Genomic DNA, 18,817 nt, shown 5'->3' with positions numbered 1-18,817 from the left:
GCACACATGCCCAGTGTGAGTTTAAGCCACCAGGTCCGAGACTTGAACCACAGTGGACTACATGGGAGTTCAGCGACATAGCCATTACTCCAACTGCTGGTCCCCATATTATACAATTTATAAAGCAGGGCCTAAAGGAGAAGACAAAAGCAGGTAATATTCGAGATTGTTAGATGCTCAGCACACTCGGAAAACTGGTTCACTTAATCTGTTCATCTCTACCTCCCTTTCCAGTGTCCCGTCACCCCTCCCCTTTCTCCTGGTGCACACAGGCTACTCCAGCTGCAAAGAGCCACTCACCTGGGGGAAACCTTCTTGCATTAGTGTATTGTTTTGCTTTGTCAACACCATTTTTTTCTGTCTGTAATTACATCCTTTTCTCCACCTGATACGATTTTCAAAGGTGCAATTTAACTGTCACTTACTGCAGTACGTCTCAACCTTGGCTGCACATCAGAATCACCTGGAGAACCTGACAAAAATACCGAAGCCCAGTCCCCAGCCCAGCTGTTCTGGTTTAATTGGCTAGGCTAGGGGCCCAGGCAGCAGTATTTTTCAAAAGCTCCCTGAGTGACTCTAATATACAGCCATGGTGGAGAGTCACTGCAAAGCCTTCTGCAATGCCAGCAGGCAGAGTTAATTACTCCCTCTTCTGCACTCCCATAGCCCTCCGCTTTTCCCCTGCTCGTGAAATTTAATGCTCATTGTATTAAAGTTAGTGCTGTGTAGTAAGTGCTCAGTAAATGCTGAAGGTGGTTACATTTCTTCTCCCTGCAACGGAGCATATGCAGAAGTGGGGTACAGGGATACCGTGGGAACCGGAGAGCAGAATGGGCAGATGTTTCCTGTCCAGGGACACGGGCTGAGGGATTTATCTGTAGGACCTGTAACCCTTCACTACATGTCCCGGCTCACTCTTGCTCTTGTTCTCGCTCTTCCTCCCTCCCCTCTATCTCCCTCCTCCCCCCGCCCTCCTCCCTGCCTTTCCAGCATAGTCCATGGGTCTGGCATTTGCATAGTTTGGAGTGATGCAAGTTAAAGAATTAAAGCAGCATTGTGGACGTGGTGGTTGCCTGACAGAATCCGAACGTCACTTGCCTCTGGTCCTGTCCTTCGAGTCATCCTTTACGCTGTGTTTTCTGATGAATCCTGCTACTTTAGCTTTCAAGAGCGTGTTGTCAGGAGTTCTTTGTCAAAGCCTTTCAGAAACTCCAGATAAATTATGCTCTGTGCCCTAAAACTGCCAAACATGTATTTTACATCCTCACAGTACTTGACAATTTTATTTAAGTTGAATCTTTCTCTCTCCCTCTGATTTACCTTTGCCCGGCTAACCCTGATATTCATCAGACAAGTACAGACCCTGCCATTTCTGATACTGACTAACCTTGGCCACGTATATGCCATCTTGGGTACAATCCATTGGGTGATTATCTCAGCCTTTCTGGTTAGGAGATCCTGAAGGCTGCTCATGTCTGGAGGTGAGGTGGGGAGAGGAGCTGGGGATGAGGGGACACAGCAGGGCAACTCACAAGATCTGGTATAATAGCACCGTCTGCTTTTCAGTTCCTCACTCTGATGAAGGCAAGGATGGTGGCACATGCCTTTTTCTGACATGACTTCTTCTGAAACAGAGTGCATTTACGGTTCATTCTTTCCAATAAAAAATACTGTTTATGCCCAGCCATAGTGGCCCAGTGGTAACTTCCTACCCTGAATGCTGGAGAAGTAGAGAATATCAGGGAGTGAAAGTCATATGGATCATCAAGGGTTTGGCTCTAGACTACTTGTACACACTGATGTGGGTGCACATTCCCATTATCCTGGTCGACTGAGAAGGCTGAGGGGAGGACTGTGGTGTGAGACTCTGTCAAGGGTGCTTGTTTGTCTATCTCTTTCTTTCATGAAAGAAAGCAACATTCTTTTTTTTTTTTATAGAGATTTTTGCTATAGGGTGCATTTACTTGCAGGAGAGACAGAGAGAAACAGAATGTGAGAAATTATCCCCCAGGGGGATGGCCATGCCACAATCCGTTCTTCTTCATTCTCCTTTTGGGAATTTAGGTACACATGCACACACACCTGGCATGAGTTTTAAACCTCTGGGTCCAGGACTTGAACTGCAGTAAACTACATGGGAATCCAGCAATGTAGCCATTATGCCATCTGCTGGTCCCAGAAAGAAACAAGCTTTAGAAAGTATTATTTTTATTGACTGAGCATTATAATGGAGTAGGGCTGCTTTACAGTCACCACACCCTAGCCATGGGGGCCTCACACTCTGTCTATATGGGCGTTTCTCAACCAATAGACACTTATTCCGTAAAGCAACTTCCTCTACAGCACTTGTACCTCCACCTTGATGGCACGTCCCTTTACTGATTCGTTAAGGTCACCATGATCTTAATGAGCAGCTACATGTTGTACAACTGAGTCCAATGGCAACTTCACTAATGAAAAATCAGATTAATCTTAAATTTGAATAATCTGAGCATATGCTGTGTGACCTGAAATGAATCTACTAACCTTTCAGTCTTGAGTTCTTTATTAGTTAAATAGCACATCATTACCTAGTTCCCTTGGAACTTATGCAAATTAATTAATGTTTGGAAAATGACTTGAAAATTTAAATCAGTCTATAAAAACCAAACAGTTGTATCTTCCCTGCTGAGAGGGCCCAGGTAATTCATAATCTCCTATAATAAAGGTAAAAATATTGTAGTTGGGCTATACAATTAAATGTGATTTATATATAATACATATAATCTTTAAAACCTAGAAACCATTTAATAGAAACAATTCATATTTCATAACTATAATAAAAGCATTTTATGACTTTAGAAAAAGTAATTATCTACTAAAGCTGATTTAGACATCTTGTCTAACCATTTCTGGGCTCTGCAGAAGAGTCTACTCAGAGCTATCTTTAACCTATTAATCTTGACTGATAGGTTTCTCTTTAAATTCTCCCAGACTTTTTTTTTTAAACCTAAAAACTCTAATATTATTTCTTGGGAAATTTGCCCATATAAAAGTTTGCTGTATTCAAAACCTCCTCCGTCAAGATTTAGCATTTTTATATTGTAGTCATTAAAATTGAACAAAATCTTAATACTTCCTTTATTAACTACTATACTGACTTTGCATAGTGGAAATCACAACACGTTAATTGGATTTAATTAACTATTTTAAATTACACAAACTCCTGACAGTAGTAGACAGTGGAATAATACTCATGAGCAATAAAATTGGGACTGATATTGCTACCTTATTAAAAGTTAATGAAACTATTCATAATCTTATTTATTGTTTACAAGAAGAAAACTGTGCTCACTGTGAAGGCAAAAATATCTGCTGAAAACACATGTTTGACCATCTAGGTGAAGGCTCAGAAGCTGATCAAAGGACCCACCATCTCCAGCCTCACGGCTCTGCCGCCTTCGCATCGCACAGACCCTTATCTCACTCCCTTGCCAATCAAACAGGCGGATGCCAGCAAAGGTTAGTGATTCCATAACTCTTTTATGTGTTTAGAAAGACGAGAGGAAGAACCCTGGGATAGGACTGGGAGCTTGAGTTTGAACTCTGTCTTAGCCACCAATTCTCCACGGCTCCACGGCCTAGCAATTAAGGGAGCTGGATCCCACACAGCCAACCATGGTGTGAACCCTGGCCCCAGTAGCTTGAAAAACATGCAGGGAGTATGTGAACAAGTACTCCAAATTCAGACAGGCTTGAGGAATGGAGGAGAAGAGGTTGTGGCATGACCATGCCCTGTTGAGGTTGCTCTCTCTCCCTCTCTGTCTGCACCTCTTCATCTCTCTGATGAGCATACATAGCTTCTAGCAATTAAAAAAAAATAATTTAAAAAAGAAATCCTTGTGACATAGGCCTTCTAGTTGGCTTGTGTAATACTTACTCCCTGGGAATACTGAAAAAGATGAGCAGAGTTTCTTTCTCTTGCTCTGGTGCCATCTTACATTCATCCTGATCAAATTAGGATGAATGAAATAGTGAATGAACGAAGGGACCAGTCAGCCAGTCAGTCCTTACGTTAGCAATAGACAATCAAAATCACTACAAAACAAAAGGGAATCTGAAATCATGGTAACTTGGTCCAGAAAAAGTTACCTTTTCACCACTAAGTTATCTGCAATTAATCCACATGTATTTATTGAGTACTTGTCACGTGCCTGGTGCCACGCCAAGTAACATGAACGTCAGGAAAGTGCTAACCCCAGAAATGTAGACGTCTAGATATTTTTAGGTATTTACAATGCCCTAAGGGTCATTGACACCTCATGCAAGTCTGGCATGAGGTGAAAGATAAACAACGACCATAAGAGATCATTGTTTCAGGAAGCACATAGTAAACTTCCCTACTTTTTCTCGAATAATCTGGCTCATCCAAGAAAGCAAGCCACTCCTTCCCCCAAAATGGCTAAGAATACAAGTTTCACAGCACAGGCCGGTTTCAGTTTCTCTCTGTGTGACCTCAGGTGAGTTGCTCTGGCTCAGCCTTTGCTTTGAAGGTGGGCCGTTCCCGCCATCTGCATTCTCTCTCTGCTCTGTGCTCCAGCCACATGGGCCTTCCCTCTGCTTCTCATCAGGCCAAACATATTTTTAGTTCGAACATTCACCGATGCCTTCACCTCTGTCTGTAAAAGTCACTTCTCAAGCACCTATCTCTGTCCTTCATAGATGATCACAATGTATACATACTATTCTGTGTGACTTTAATGTCTTCACCACTAGAGACTCCATGAGATTTCTCTGGCTCACCACTTAATAGGCATTTGACAAACATTGGTTAAATGAATGATAGAATAAATGAATACCCAACTTCTAATCTATTCCACAGGAAAGTTAGAGCGTTATTAGGATTTTGCAAGACAATAGCATTACAGAATAATTTTCAAAACCAGGTAAAATCATCACTCATAGAGAAATAAAATGACACATGTTGAAGATTTTATTTAACTCATCAATTAAGAGAACATTTGTAAGATGTTGTAATCAGTTCAAAAGAGAATCCAAGGAACATTTTTAAATCTGAAATAATAAAATTAATTTGCAGATGAATGCAAAATTGGCTTTTCTGTGGAAAGGAAGAAGTCCCTTTCATCAGACAATTTATTTTTCATGTCTATAGGTAGAAATTACTTGCCTTATAATGAGTTTTTGTTGTTGCTGTTTTTGTATTTTTTACAAGTTAACCTTACTCCCTATAGTGTTGTAAAGTAGCCCACTCTAACACTGGGCTCAGACAATCCCTGGAGACTCCAGCATTCCACTGAAAGGGTATTCAGGAACCATTTTTGCTAATTCCGTAACTTAAATGTTGTTCCTTAAAATGATCTCCTGTTTTGATTGAAGTAATATCAAAATAAAGAAAAAAATCATAAAAGGCTGGTTTCATTAAGCTTGGTCTGATTGTTTATATAGGTGCAGCAAAATTGCTAATTCACCATATATGCCACCATAAGTTTACTTTGCTAGAAGTTTATTTATTTATTTATTGGAGAGGTTTTTTGCTATAGGGTGCGTGCGCTCGCCAGACAGACAGAGACATAGAGACAGAAAGCGAGAAATCACCCCCCAGGGGGATGGCCATGCCGCAATTCCTTCTCCTCCATTCTCCTCCCAGGATCTTGGGCACGCACGCACACGTGCCCGACGTGAGTTTTAAGCCACTGGGTCCGGGACGCAAACTGCAGTCGACTACGTGGGAGTCCAGCGACATAGCCATTACGCTAACTGCTGGTTCCCCACTTTGCTAGAAGTTTTCAAAAGGAATCTCAGACTAAAAATACTTTCTTTAAGAGAGAGGCAGAGCGATTTTCAATCTGCCAGGTCCAGGACTCAAATTTTTAAGAGAGAGGGAAAGCGATTTTCAAGCTGCCAGGTCCAGGACTCAAACAGTGATCAGCCATGTGGGAGAGAGCAGCGTCTTAACCACTATACCACCTGCTGGCCAGCAGCATCTTAACCACTATACCACCTGCTGGCCCCCTAATCAGTACTTTTTTAAAAATTTCCCAAACAGGACCACCAGCAGATGGTTATGCCACTAGACTCCCATGTCATTGACTGTGCTTCGAGTCCCGGACCTGGTGGCTTAAACTCACCCTGGGCACATGTGCCCACATAGCGTACTCCCACATGGCCTTGTACTGTGATGGGCCATGTGAGAGTCCAAGGACCTTAACCATTATGCTACCTCCTGGTCTTTCAGACTAATTTTTTTTTTTTTTTTTTTTGCCATAGGGAACATGTGGTCGCTGGAGAGAGTGAGAGAAAGTAAGAAATCACCGCTAGTGGAGATGGCCATGCCACAATCCCTTCTCCTCCATTCTCCTCTTGGAATTTTGGGCATGTATGTGCACATGTCCCGTGTGATTTTCAAGCAACCAGATCCTGGGCTTGAACAATGGTTGGCCATTTGGGAGTCCAGCCACCTTCCAACTCCTCAGACTTAACTTATAAAATACTCTCAGGGCCAGTAGATGGCATAGTGGTTACATCGCTGGATCCCCACATGGCCAACTGTGGTTGGAGCTCTAGACTCTGTGGCTTGAAATTTATGCTGGGTGTATGTGCATGTGTGCCCAAGATGCTGGTAGGAGAGTAGAGAAGAAGGGTGGTGGCATGGCCATTCTCCCTGGGAGGTGATTTCTCACTTTTCCTCTCATTGTCTCTGTTCCTCTCTCTCTCTGGCAAGGGCACATGCCCTAAGGCAAAAACCTGTACAAAAATTAAAAACATAATAAAATCCTCTCTTATTTGTATTTCAAGGCTAGGAAATCAAGCCAGATCTGTTTACCAGATTTCAACTGTAGGACCTATGCACTTAGGTAAATTCTTCTCTTCTAGGGGTCCAGAATAAGGGCTTGGGTCTTCAGAATGTGGCCTGTAATGATGGAAATCTGTAACCCAAGTGCCGAGCTGGTTTTTCTGGGAGGAGTTTATGAGCATTGACTCTGTAAAGTCACCTTAGTCTTTTAAAAGTGAGTGACTTTTCAAACTTGATTAACTCTCATTTTAAAAAATAAATCCCAAGTGGGCCCTTGTTTGCATAAGGGATTTTTCTAATTATATCTTAGTATAAGGAAAGCAAATTAATATAGAAACTTTGCAAATTACTGTATTGCCACGAAAAGTAAAGAGACTCAAATGAGAGTTTATGAATTTGGAAATGGGAGAGCACATTCAAATTATTAGAAATTTGATTTCCTCATTTTCTGGGAGTTCCAGGGATATTTGTTTTACATAAATGTTTATTTATGTATATATAAATCAATCAGAGCAGACATCTTAAAATAGTCTTTGTGATCTCATTTATAAATGCCATCTTGAGACAGGGAAACATTCCACACTCACGATGACAGATAAAGGACTTTCTGAATTACAGATACATAGTCACACAGATACCAAGAAAATTTATACCCTCAATTCTACAATTTCAACCACAGAAATATAAAAACTTACCAGTCCAGAGATCAAAGAGTTGTTGTTCTTTCTTGTGGGAAAGAAATTCCTAATTTCCTAATTTCCTGATTTGAGCTCAGAATATACAACTAAAAGAGACTCACAAACTTTAGTCTCTTGTTTCTTACCCAACAAGACATAGATCTCTATATTTATCCATTTACAGAGATTACCAAATTACCAATCACTGCAGCTACTGATAGAGAATAACAAATAAACTGAAAAGAAAATTAATAGAAAGTAAAATTTTTTTAAAAAATCAACAAAATTTCTTGCTACTTTAAATTTATCTGTGAGAGCCAAGGAAAAAACATGTCTGAGCTTGGCTGTGCACCATTTTCGATGGTTTCAGGTAACTGTTCTGCTCACCTCATCTCAGTGGGACCTCCCAAACTGTTAAGGGATGATTTTTTAAAAAGATGTTATTTAGTTCATTTATTAAATGAGGGAACCAGCACGATATTACAGTCAATTCAAAGGAGAATTCAAACAACAGAAACTCTTATAAATCAATAATATTGAAATGAATTTTTAACCAGATACAAAACTTGCTTATCAAGGGAAAAATTTGTCCTTCCACATGACAGAATTTACTTATAATTATATAAGCAAGATGATTTACATTTTTATCAGAGTTCCATAAATTAAACTTAACCGTTATAAAACTGTAAAACAGACAACCAAAAACAATGGTGCAGAGCCCTGTAGGGTCAGATAACCTTCAGAAGTTCCAACATTTTGATGAAAAGATACCTACTTATGTCTTTTGTTTATTCTAGAGTCAACTTTTCTTTTCAATGACAGTGATAAGTGCACACACCTATATGTTTATATAAAATAAGTTAATTCCTCCAACTAGTACTAAAACAAGGGTTAAAAATCATAATCTTTGGAATTCTCAGAGAATAAAACTGATTCTTGAAATGAAAATATACTGAGTTACAAGGAGTTCTGTTTTTCACATCTGCAAGACAGGAAGAGTCCTTAGAAACAGCATTTGATATTTATGGTGGAAAATATTTTTGAGAATTGGTCCTTCTATTTTAAAATAGTTTCAGTCTGGTATTACAAAAGTGTAAACCTGAAGTACTAATTTCAGAAAGGGCTTAAAGGGTTGTAGTTCTTAAGTTTATAGAGTATAAAAGATTGACCCAAGTTTTTATTTAATATATATATGTTACTGGGCCCTAATCCTAGTGGTTCTTAAACTTCAGTGCATAGAAATATCTCCTGGAGGCTTCAATAATGCAGGTTCTAGGGCCTAACATCAGAAATTTAGATAGATCTGAGATAGGTCCTAGAACCTACACTTTTCTCTTTTGAGAGATTTTTTTCCCCCTTAGGACATGTGCACTCACCAGAGAGGCAAAGAGAGACAGAGAAACAGAAAGCAAGAAATCACACCTCCCACCCCCGGGGGAAGGATGATCACCACACCACTGCCTCTTCTCCATTCTCTTCTCAGGACTTGGGTATGCACGCACACCCACCTGGCATGGGTTTCAAGTTGCCAGGTCCTGGACTCAAACTGGTTGACCAAGTGGGAGTCCAGTTAACCAAATGGGAGTCCAGTGCCTTAACACTACACCACCTGCTGGCCCTGAATCTACACCTTTGATAAGAAATTCTTTCCACAAATGATTCTTTGGTAGGTAAACTGAAGATTTCTCTTTGGAATCATCGTTTTACAAGTGAAGTATGTTTACAAGTGATCTGTTCTTTGGCTCTCCAGCCCATCAGTATGATTCTTCTGAATCCCGAGTAGTAAACTAACACCCTCATTAGCAATGTAATATTGGGTTAGAATACTAAGCTTAAATGAACATGTACTATAACTATTTTTGTTTTTCATGCAAAAAATTAAGGCACTCAAACTCTCACACATAAAATGATGAATAAAGCAAGTTATTCTTGGGGAAAGTTGTAGAGCTCAGACTTTGTGGAATTGCTTAATCTTATATTCTTTTGTTTTGTTTTGTTTTTTGAGAGGTTTTTGCAATAGGGCACGTGCGCTCGCCAGACAGACAGAGAGAGACAGAGAAACAGAAAGCAAGAAATCACCCCCCAGGGGGTATGGCCACGCTGCAATCCCTTCTCCTCCATGCTCCTCTTGGGATCTTGGGCACGCACGCACACGCACCCGGTGTGAGTTTAAGCCACCAGGTCTGGGACTCAAACAGTGGTCAACTACGTGGGAGTCCAGTGACATAGCCATTATGCTAACTGCTGGTCCCGCTTAATCTTATATTCTGATACCTTTTCTTTTTAGGGATTTTAAGTATGATAGAACGAGGATTGATCCCACCAACTGCAAAGATTTCCTTTCAGAAACCACCCATTACACCCAGAGCAGCTCCTCTGCATCATTTGAATGAAGCACATAAGGTCCCAACTGGAGGTAAGGCACTTTTGCTTTTATGCTTAGATGGGGGATACACAAAAATCCCCTCCCCCCAAATCTAGCCTTCTAGTAGCCAACTTTTATCCTTAGTCATAGGACAAGATGAAAGTTAGAGTCACCCAAGTTTCACTTCCTTGAGTAAAGAAACTTAAGCCATCTTTGTGAAATGTATAAAAGGCCTGTATTCTGATTGTGTTGGATGATTGATGTTTGAGGGCCAGCAGATGGCATGGTGGTTAAGGCACTGGACTCCCAATTGGCTGACCACGGTTTGAGTCCCAGACCTGGTGGCTTACTTTCTTACTTTCTCTCTCTCTTTCTTTCTCTATTTGAGCACATGTGCTCTGTAGCAAACTTAAAACTAAAAATAATGAATAAAATAAAACAATTTTTTAAAAATAAAGTTGATATTTGAGAAGAGGCTTCCAGCTTGGTTGGGAAGATGAGACAGATATAATAAAGATAAATATTAGTACAAAATAGCTTAGAATGAAAAAAACAAAATGGATGTTACAGTCTAGTGCTGGGGCCAGCAGGTGGCATGGTGGTTAAGGACACTGGACGCCCACATGGCTAACTGCAGTTTAAGTCCTGGACCTGGCAGCCTGCTTTCCTCTCTCTCTTTCAATCTCACTTACTCACTCACTCTGTCCTTCTCTGATCAAATGAAAATAAATAAATAGATAAATAAATGAAGTTAAATAAAGTAATTCTTTAAAAAAAAAAAGTCTAGTGCTATAGGTATTCAGAGGAATGATTGCTTAGGGGCAAGATACTAGAAGATTTCAGAGAGGAGGCTGGAGGAATAGGGTGTCGTAAAGAAGCACTGACCTGGAAATCTATTGACTAGTTGAAGAAGCTCAGCCAAGGCATTTACTTTCTCTGGGCCTCAGCTTTCCCAGTGACAAAATGAAGACTTTGGCTAACTTAATGCATCCGTTCAATAAGTATTTGCTGAATACTTCTTTATACAAAGTGTCTGGAGTCCAGCAGAAAATGAGTCAGGTGACAGTTCTGTTCTCATGGTGCTTATCCAGGAGACACAGTAATAAGAAGGTAAGTACATGAGAACTTAAGCTAGTGAAAGTGCTGGAAATAAAATGTGTGCGTGTGTGTGTGTGTGTGTGTGTGTGAGAGAGAGAGAGAGAAAGAGAGAGAGAGAGAATGAGAGGAAGGGTGCTACTTTGCCTGTGAAGGAAGGGTCAGAGACTGTCTCTCAAATGAGGTATGAAGCTTTAGCCGAAATCCAAATACTGAGAATGAACCAATATGTAAAGATCTAGGGACCAGCATTCCAAATACAGGACAGCACAGGGACAAAGGCCCTGAGGACTATGGAGGGAAGGAGTGAGAAGACCAGGCCATGAGCAAGGGAGAGGGAGGGGATGAGCTGGAGAGCTCGAGAGGGATCTTATGATGTAGGCTCGAGCTGTCCTCAACATTCATTCTCCCTGCTTCCCTGTAATAGAGCTTTGGATGGGCACATGTCGACTTAACTGAACACATTTTCCAGCCTTCCTTCAGGTTGTGGCCAGTGAGGATGTAAGCAGGAGTGGCGAGGGAAAGTTCTGGGCTGTGCTCTTAAGAGAAAAGGAACACGGCCGCTCACTTTCTTCCCCCTGGCTAGCTGGGATACAGATACAATCATGACGAGGACAGCTTCACAAGCACTTGGGAGTCAGAGCGGAACCCATGTCAAATCCAGAAAAGCTGGGTTTGATAGTAACGAAATATCAAGTATTTTGTCAATATTTGACATGTTCATCTTTAAAAATTCTAGCTATTTGTCCTTCTGGACTATGTGTGAGAGAGGAAGAAACTCACGATTTGTCTAAAACACTCACTATATCTTAAGATTTTTCTTGTTAAACATCTTAACCTATACCAGAACCGGCACAGCAGCCTTCCAAACCATCGTGAGGAGTTGGATTAATTCTAGTTACCCTAAGAACCCATTAAACAGGAGGGTGGGGCAGCCCAATTTATGTTTTAGTAAGACCATGCCGACTGCTTTGCAGGCAGTGAAACACAGGAAGCATGGATGAAAGCAGGCAGGCTAGTTAAAAGTAAACCAGGTGAAAAATGGTGGTAGACATGAGGAGAATAATGTCAGTGGAAATGGAGGGAATTGAACACATTCAGATTACATTTTGGAAGTGTAGCCAAGAGGACTGGCTGATGGACAGCAGGAGTGGGGAAGATAGGCATCCAAGATAAACATGTGTGCATGCGTATGTATAAACATGCCATAATTTTACATCCACTCCATTGATAAGATCCCGTGGTTTGCATTATAGAGCTCCTGCATTGCTTTAGTCCACCTTTCTATGCATTTCTGTTGGAAACACATCGAAAAGTGGAATTTCTAAGTCATAGAGTATACATATATTCTGATTTAGTAGATATTGACAGACAGTTTTCCAGATCCCAGGCTAACCTGAACACATCAGACACACCTGCAGGTGTCTGTGATCCTGGCTGACTAGGAAGATGGGGAAGGATTTTGTCAAGGGTGTATGTGTGTATGTGTGGGAAATAAACTTGAAAAGAGTTTGGACCAACTCCATGGCCTAGTGATTAAAGGAGCTGGATCTCACATGGACAGCCACAATTTGAATTACAGACCCAGCGGCTTAAGAAACACACCAGTCAGTCACACCGTAGTGGCGCGTCAGCAGGCCAGGCGGGTGGTCAAGTTCTCCAAGAGATAACTTGGCCAAGATGACCAGTGATAGGCAAAGGTCTGATGATGAGAGCCCCAGCACCAGCAGTGGCAGTTCAGTTGCAGACCAGCAAGACCCAGCCACTCCAGAGCCTGAGAAACAAGAAGAAAGACCCAGCAGAAGAAAAATACCAAACGCCCTAGCAAAACCACTGCTAAGTTATCCACTAGTGCTAAAAGAATTCAGAAGGAGCTAGCTGAAGTAATCCTTTATCCTCCTCCGAACTGCAGTGCTGGGCCTAAAGGAGATAATATATAGAATGGAGATCGACTATACTTGGTCCACCAGGTTCTGTGTAGGAAGACTGCAACCCTGCAGATCCTCTGGTTGGAAGCACAACCACTCAGTATTTGACTAACAGAGCAGAACACGACAGGATAGCCAGACAGTGGACCAAGCAATACGCAACATAATTTACATAATTTGTGTGCAGTGTGAAGGAGCAGAAGCCCTTTTCTCACTGTACTACAAATCTTTATAGTCTTTACAATACGAACTTCTGTGTATATGCTATACTGATTCTACTCTCTGCTTTTATCCTTTGGAGACTGGGAGATTCCCCAAAAAGCTCAGAGAGCACCTGATGTATCATCTCAAACACAATACACATGCTCCTGAAGGCATAGTTATAAAAAGAAAGGAAAGAAGGAAAGAAGAAAGGAAGGAAGGAAGGAAAGAAAGAAAGGAAGACAGACAGACACCAGTCAGGGCCAGCAGGTGGCATGGTGGTTAGGATGCTGGATTCCCACATGGCTAACTAACTGTGGTTCTAGTCCCAGATCTAGCAGCTTGAAAATCATGCTGGCACGTGTGTATGCATGCCCAAAAACCGAAGAAGAGAATGGAAGAGAAGGGATTGCAACATCAATAGAGTAATCAGTAACTATGGGACAATAGCAAACATTTTAACCTGTGTAATTATAGTCTCAAGAGAAGAGAAAATAGAACAGAAGAAATACGCAAAGAGAAAGTGGCCAAGAATTTTACAAAAAGATGACAGACATCAAACCACAAATCCAAGAAGCTCTCAGAATGTCAAATAGGATAAATACAACATACACGCACAAGTGTTACATTCAAACTGCTGAAAACTAAAACAAAGAGAAAAGCTTGAACACAGCCAAAGAAAAATACATGTTATATACAGAGAAACAAAGATAAGAATTGCAGTATTCTTACCAAACGTACAAATCAGTAAACCATGCAGTGGCATCCTTTAAATGGTGAAAGAGGGACCAGCAGTTAGCGTAATACCTGTCGCTGGACTCCCATTTAGTTGACCGCGGTTCGCGTCCCAGACTCGGTGGCTTAAAACTCACGCAGGGCGCGTGTGTGTGATTGCCCAAGATCCCGAGAGGAGAATGGAGAAGGGATTGCGGCATGGCCATCCCCCCTGGGGGGTGATTTCTCGCTTTCTGTCTCTCTGTCTCTCTCTCTCTCTCTGGCAAGCGCACTCGCCCTATCGCAAAAACCTCTCAAAAAAAAAATGCTGAAGGAAAAGGAAAAAAGAAACTATCAAGTCAGAATTTTATTTCTAATAAAAATGTTTTTCAGGGGACCCGCAGATGGCATAATGGTTGTATCACTGGATTCCCATGTAATGAACTGCAGTTCAAGTCCTGGACCTGGTGACTTAAAACTCATGCCAGTGCATGTGCGTGCATACCCAAGATCCCAAGAGGAGAATGGAAAAGAATGGACTGCAGTGTGGCCATCCCCCCAGGGGAGTGATTTCTTGCTTTCTGTCTCTCCATCTGTCTGGCGAGCATACACACCCATAATAAAAAAATCTCTCCCTCTAAAAAAAAGTTTTTCAGAAGGTAAGAAGAAATTGACTTCTTCAGACAAATAAAAAGAGAAAATTTATTACCAGCAACACTGCCCTACAGGAAATGTTAAATATTTTTCAGGCAGAATGATTATGGTACCAGAGAGAAATCTGGATATACAGAAAGACACAAGGTTCCTGGAAATGACTAACCTGAGGGAAAAATTGTCAGAAAAGACACATTATTGCATAGAAAAATGGAAAAATAAGTCATGACATTTCCAACAACCCAGTAAAAGACATTTTTCCTTATTTTAATTGCTCTAAGATAAAAGTGGTCACATAAAGCAGGAGTCAGCAACCTTATGCTTTAAAAACCTAAATAACAAATAATTTAAGGTTTTGTAGGCTACATACAATTTCTATTGCATATTCTTCTTCCTCCTCCTATTTCTTCTTTTGCTACCTCCCCCTCCTCCTCAATCTTCTCTTCCTCTTTTTATCCTTTCTCACGACTTATCTTCTTCATGACCCTTTAAAAATATAAAAACTATTCTTAGCTTAAGGGTCATATAAACACTGTGAGCTGGATTTGGACTGTGGATCATAGTTCACTAAACCCTGGTCTAAAGCAAAATTATTAGCAATGTATTGTGACTTCATAGCATATCTAAAAGTTGTCTGATAACAATAACACAAAAGATGGGAGGACAAAATGAATGGGCAATATAGCAGAAGAGTCTTAGGTGTTTTGAATATCCTGAGCAACCACTAACATATGTTTTAAAAGGTTTAAGTGATTATACAATAGTACAGATAAAACCAAATCATAAAAATGCTTATTTAATCCAAAAACAGGCTGAAAGGAGTAAAACAAAGAAAATGTGGAGAACATAGAAAAGAGAATTGGCAAGATGTGAGATTTTAATTCAGTCACATCAGTAATTACAGGCAATCATGTCTTTGCATGGGGGTGAGGGACCATACAGATGATTATGCGAGCAGAAGCCAGGCAAAGTGATTTTAATAATCAATAGGAAGAATTACAGTTGTTTCATGTCTTTTAATATTTTCGTAAAAACATCAAAAACTCTCTCATCATTATAAATATATAGAGCAATGAAAAAAATAATATTTAGGACCCTATAAATTAAAGTATTGGAACATTGGTAACTAATGTATTTTCTTTATTTAAAAAAACTTATCAAGAATAATTTGAATAGCACCTTTTTCATCATATGGCTTATGATAAGAAGTGATAATCTTGGGACCAGCAGTTAGCGTAATGGCTATGTTGCTGGACTCCCACGTAGTCGACTGCGGTTCGAGTCCCGGACCTGGTGGCTTAAAACTCACGCTGGGCGCGTGTGCGTGCCTGCCCAAGATCCCGAGAGGAGAATGGAGGAGAAGGGATTGCGGCGTGACCATCCCCCCTGGGGGGTGATTTCTCGCTTTCTGTCTCTCTGTCTCTCTCTCTCTGTCCGGCGAGCGCACGCGCCCTATAGCAAAAACCTCACCAAAAAAAAAAAAGTGATAATCTTTGCTGTGGCTTGGTGAATCGTCATATTTCTTTCTAAATTGGGATCCGCTTCCAATTTCTTATCCTTTTAAACTTTTAATATTATAAAATATCTCCAAGTTCCTTTAATGTGAAATTTTTTTCCTAGTGTCACATTATCTCAAATGTGTTTATCCTTTCATCACAACCACGATCTTCGTTTATGTCAATAAATTAGCATTAGCTAAATTCTGGGCGCATTACTGGAGTCTTTCAAATGGTGGCAGTGTCAACATTTCCATGATCAATTGTTTTTTCAATTAGAATCTATTTCTGTTTTACTTTAAGCACTATCAGTTTTTGTTCTTTTGCTGTACTTTCAACTTTGTTAACTAATTCTTTCAGTTGTTAGTACCAATTTGTCCTTGACAATCTGTGTGGAAATTCAAAACACAGATGCATAATGACCAGACAGATTTTAAAAGGTGTGAATGACTGGTCATTGATCTTGATGTACAGCTGCCATTTATGTAGTGATTCATGGAGTAAAGATCTAGCAGCAAAGTTTGTACTTTATGCCATTACAGTTGATATACCATAATAACTGAAATTTAGGAACTCGTTAGGGAACTGGTATTATTTAACTAAACTGCAGTAATTAAAATGTGTGCATATTTGTTGGACCAGCTAATGGTGTGGTGGTGAAGATAGCTGGTTCCCACATGGTTGACTTGTACAGTTTGAGTCCTTGACCTGACAGCTTGGAAAACATACCAGGTACATGTAAGAGCACACCCAAAATCCCAAGAGGAGGATGGAGGAGAAGGAATTGCAGCATGGCCATCCCCATAGTGGGGGGGGGAGTGCTTTCTCACTTCCCTTCTCCCTGTCTCTCTTTGGCAAGCTCATGCACCCTTTAGCGAATTTTTTTAAATGTGCATATTGGAACAGTACAAAGTGAGAGTTATCTGTACATTAAATGTTAGTGTTCTAAATATAGCAATTAAAACACAGAGATTATCAGACTGGATAAATAAGACCTAATTAAAAGTGGTTTAGAAGAATCTCACTTTAAATGAAGAAGGAAGGAGAGAAGTGGCAAATCCCCCTTATAGAAGAATTCCACATAATTTAAGTAGTTACTATTCTCTCAAGGAAGTGGAGATTCATTTTCCCTCCTTCATTCTTGAATGTGAACTGGACTTAGTGACTCACATCCAAATAATAGAGTATGAAAAGGGAAAAAATAGAAAATATTCAAGAGAAACCTAACAAGCCATGATTTAATGAAATATGAAGGTTTTTTTTTATCACCAGTGATAAGAAACGTTGATATCATGTGTCCCCTGGTATGATGTGATAAGGAATTTGACTTCACCTTTGTGGTATTTTGCTCCCAAACTACAGCCTAACCATAAATAAAACATCAGACATTAAAATCAAGGCATTCTACAAAATACATGACCAATACACCTCAAAACTGTCAAGGTCATGAAAACAAGGAAAAACAGAGGAACTGTCACAGACCAGAGAAAACTAAGGAGACATGATGACTAACATGGTGTGATATTCCGAATCAGATCTCAGAACAATAAAAAGACATTAATTTTAAAACCAGTAATATACAAATGTAGTCTGGAGTTTAGTTAATAGTAATGTAATGATGCTCACTTATGACAATAAACTATAGTTAATGAAAGATGTTAACATTAGGGGAAACAATAATGATATACAGAAATGTTTGGTATTATCTTTGCAACTTTCTGTAACTCTAAAATTATTCCAAAAGAAAAATTTTATTGTATTTTTAGAGTTAAAAATAAATGATGGGACTAGGCACCAATTAAATGTAAATTTGAAATTAACATAAAGGGATCAGCAGGTGGCATGCTGGTTAGGGTCGCTGGACTCCCACATGGCCAACCACAGTTCAAGTCCCATACCTGGTGGCTTGCTTTCTCACTTTCTCTCTCTCTCTCTCTCTCACTGTTCTTGTCTGGTCAAATTAAAAAATAAATAAATAAATAAAGTTAAATAAAATAATTCTTTTAAAAAATGAAATAAGTATAAAGAAATCTGGGAAAAGATATACCATGCAAACAATAATGAAAAGAAAGCTGTATTGGTTCTATTAATGTCAGACAAACAGTATGTGTTTGCAAGGACAAGGAAGTAGGTCGATGATAAAAGGGAAAGTTCAGCAAAAGCCATACATTCCTAAATATGTATGTATTTAACAACATGTTTTAAATACATAAATAAAAAATTAATAAAATCAAAAGAATAAACAAATCTGCAATTTCAGTTAGGGATTTCAACAGGCTTTTCACAATAATCAGTAGAACTGGGGCCAGTTGGTGGTGTGGTGGCTAAGGTGGCTGACTGCACAATTCAAATCCTGGACCTGGTAGCTTAGGAATACACTGGGCACATGTACGTGTGTGCCCAAAATCCCAAGAGGAGAAAGGAGGAGAAGGAGTTGCAGCATGGTCATCTTCCCTAAGGGGTGCTTTTTAAAATTTTAAAATTTATTTATTTCTATTATTATTCTTATTTTTTAAACATTCAACTACTATACATCATTTGGCTTGTAAAGAGAATTTACCCAACATGAAAAACATCTCAGACCAGTCCAGCTGAGAATACTATACCCATCTTCAATAGATAATAATCCATTTCTGTGTCCCACTAATGCCTTGCTTCTCTATTTTTTTCACCCTGCTTTCCTACCCCTGAGGGATGCTTTCTCATTTTCTCTCTGTCTTTCTCTGGCAAGTACACACAATTGATGGCAAATTAAAAAAAAAAAAATCCAGTCAATTAAATAATAATAATAATCAGAACTAATAAGTTAAAAAAAAAGAAAAAAAGAAAGTAACAACATAGAATACTATTATAGACTAATATAGAACATTAAAACACAGCTGAACACATATTCA

General features: G+C 39.8%; 1 protein-coding gene across 1 annotated transcript in view; it reads left to right on the top strand.

Moving 5' to 3' along the window:
• The window catches only part of IQCH (IQ motif containing H), a 284,969-nt gene that overhangs the window by 78,079 nt on the left and 188,073 nt on the right, over window positions 1–18,817 (top strand). Inside the window, exons 7-8 of the mRNA XM_027773807.1 lie at window positions 3,381–3,501; window positions 9,758–9,886. Of these exons, the coding sequence (XP_027629608.1) occupies window positions 3,381–3,501; window positions 9,758–9,886 (250 nt within the window). The remainder of the gene's footprint in view (window positions 1–3,380; window positions 3,502–9,757; window positions 9,887–18,817) is intronic.

Source organism: Tupaia chinensis, unplaced genomic scaffold (genome assembly GCF_000334495.1).
Source record: "Tupaia chinensis unplaced genomic scaffold, TupChi_1.0 Scaffold000377_2, whole genome shotgun sequence".
NCBI classification, from domain to species: domain Eukaryota; kingdom Metazoa; phylum Chordata; class Mammalia; order Scandentia; family Tupaiidae; genus Tupaia; species Tupaia belangeri.
This window is presented reverse-complemented; position numbering and strand designations above follow the sequence as displayed.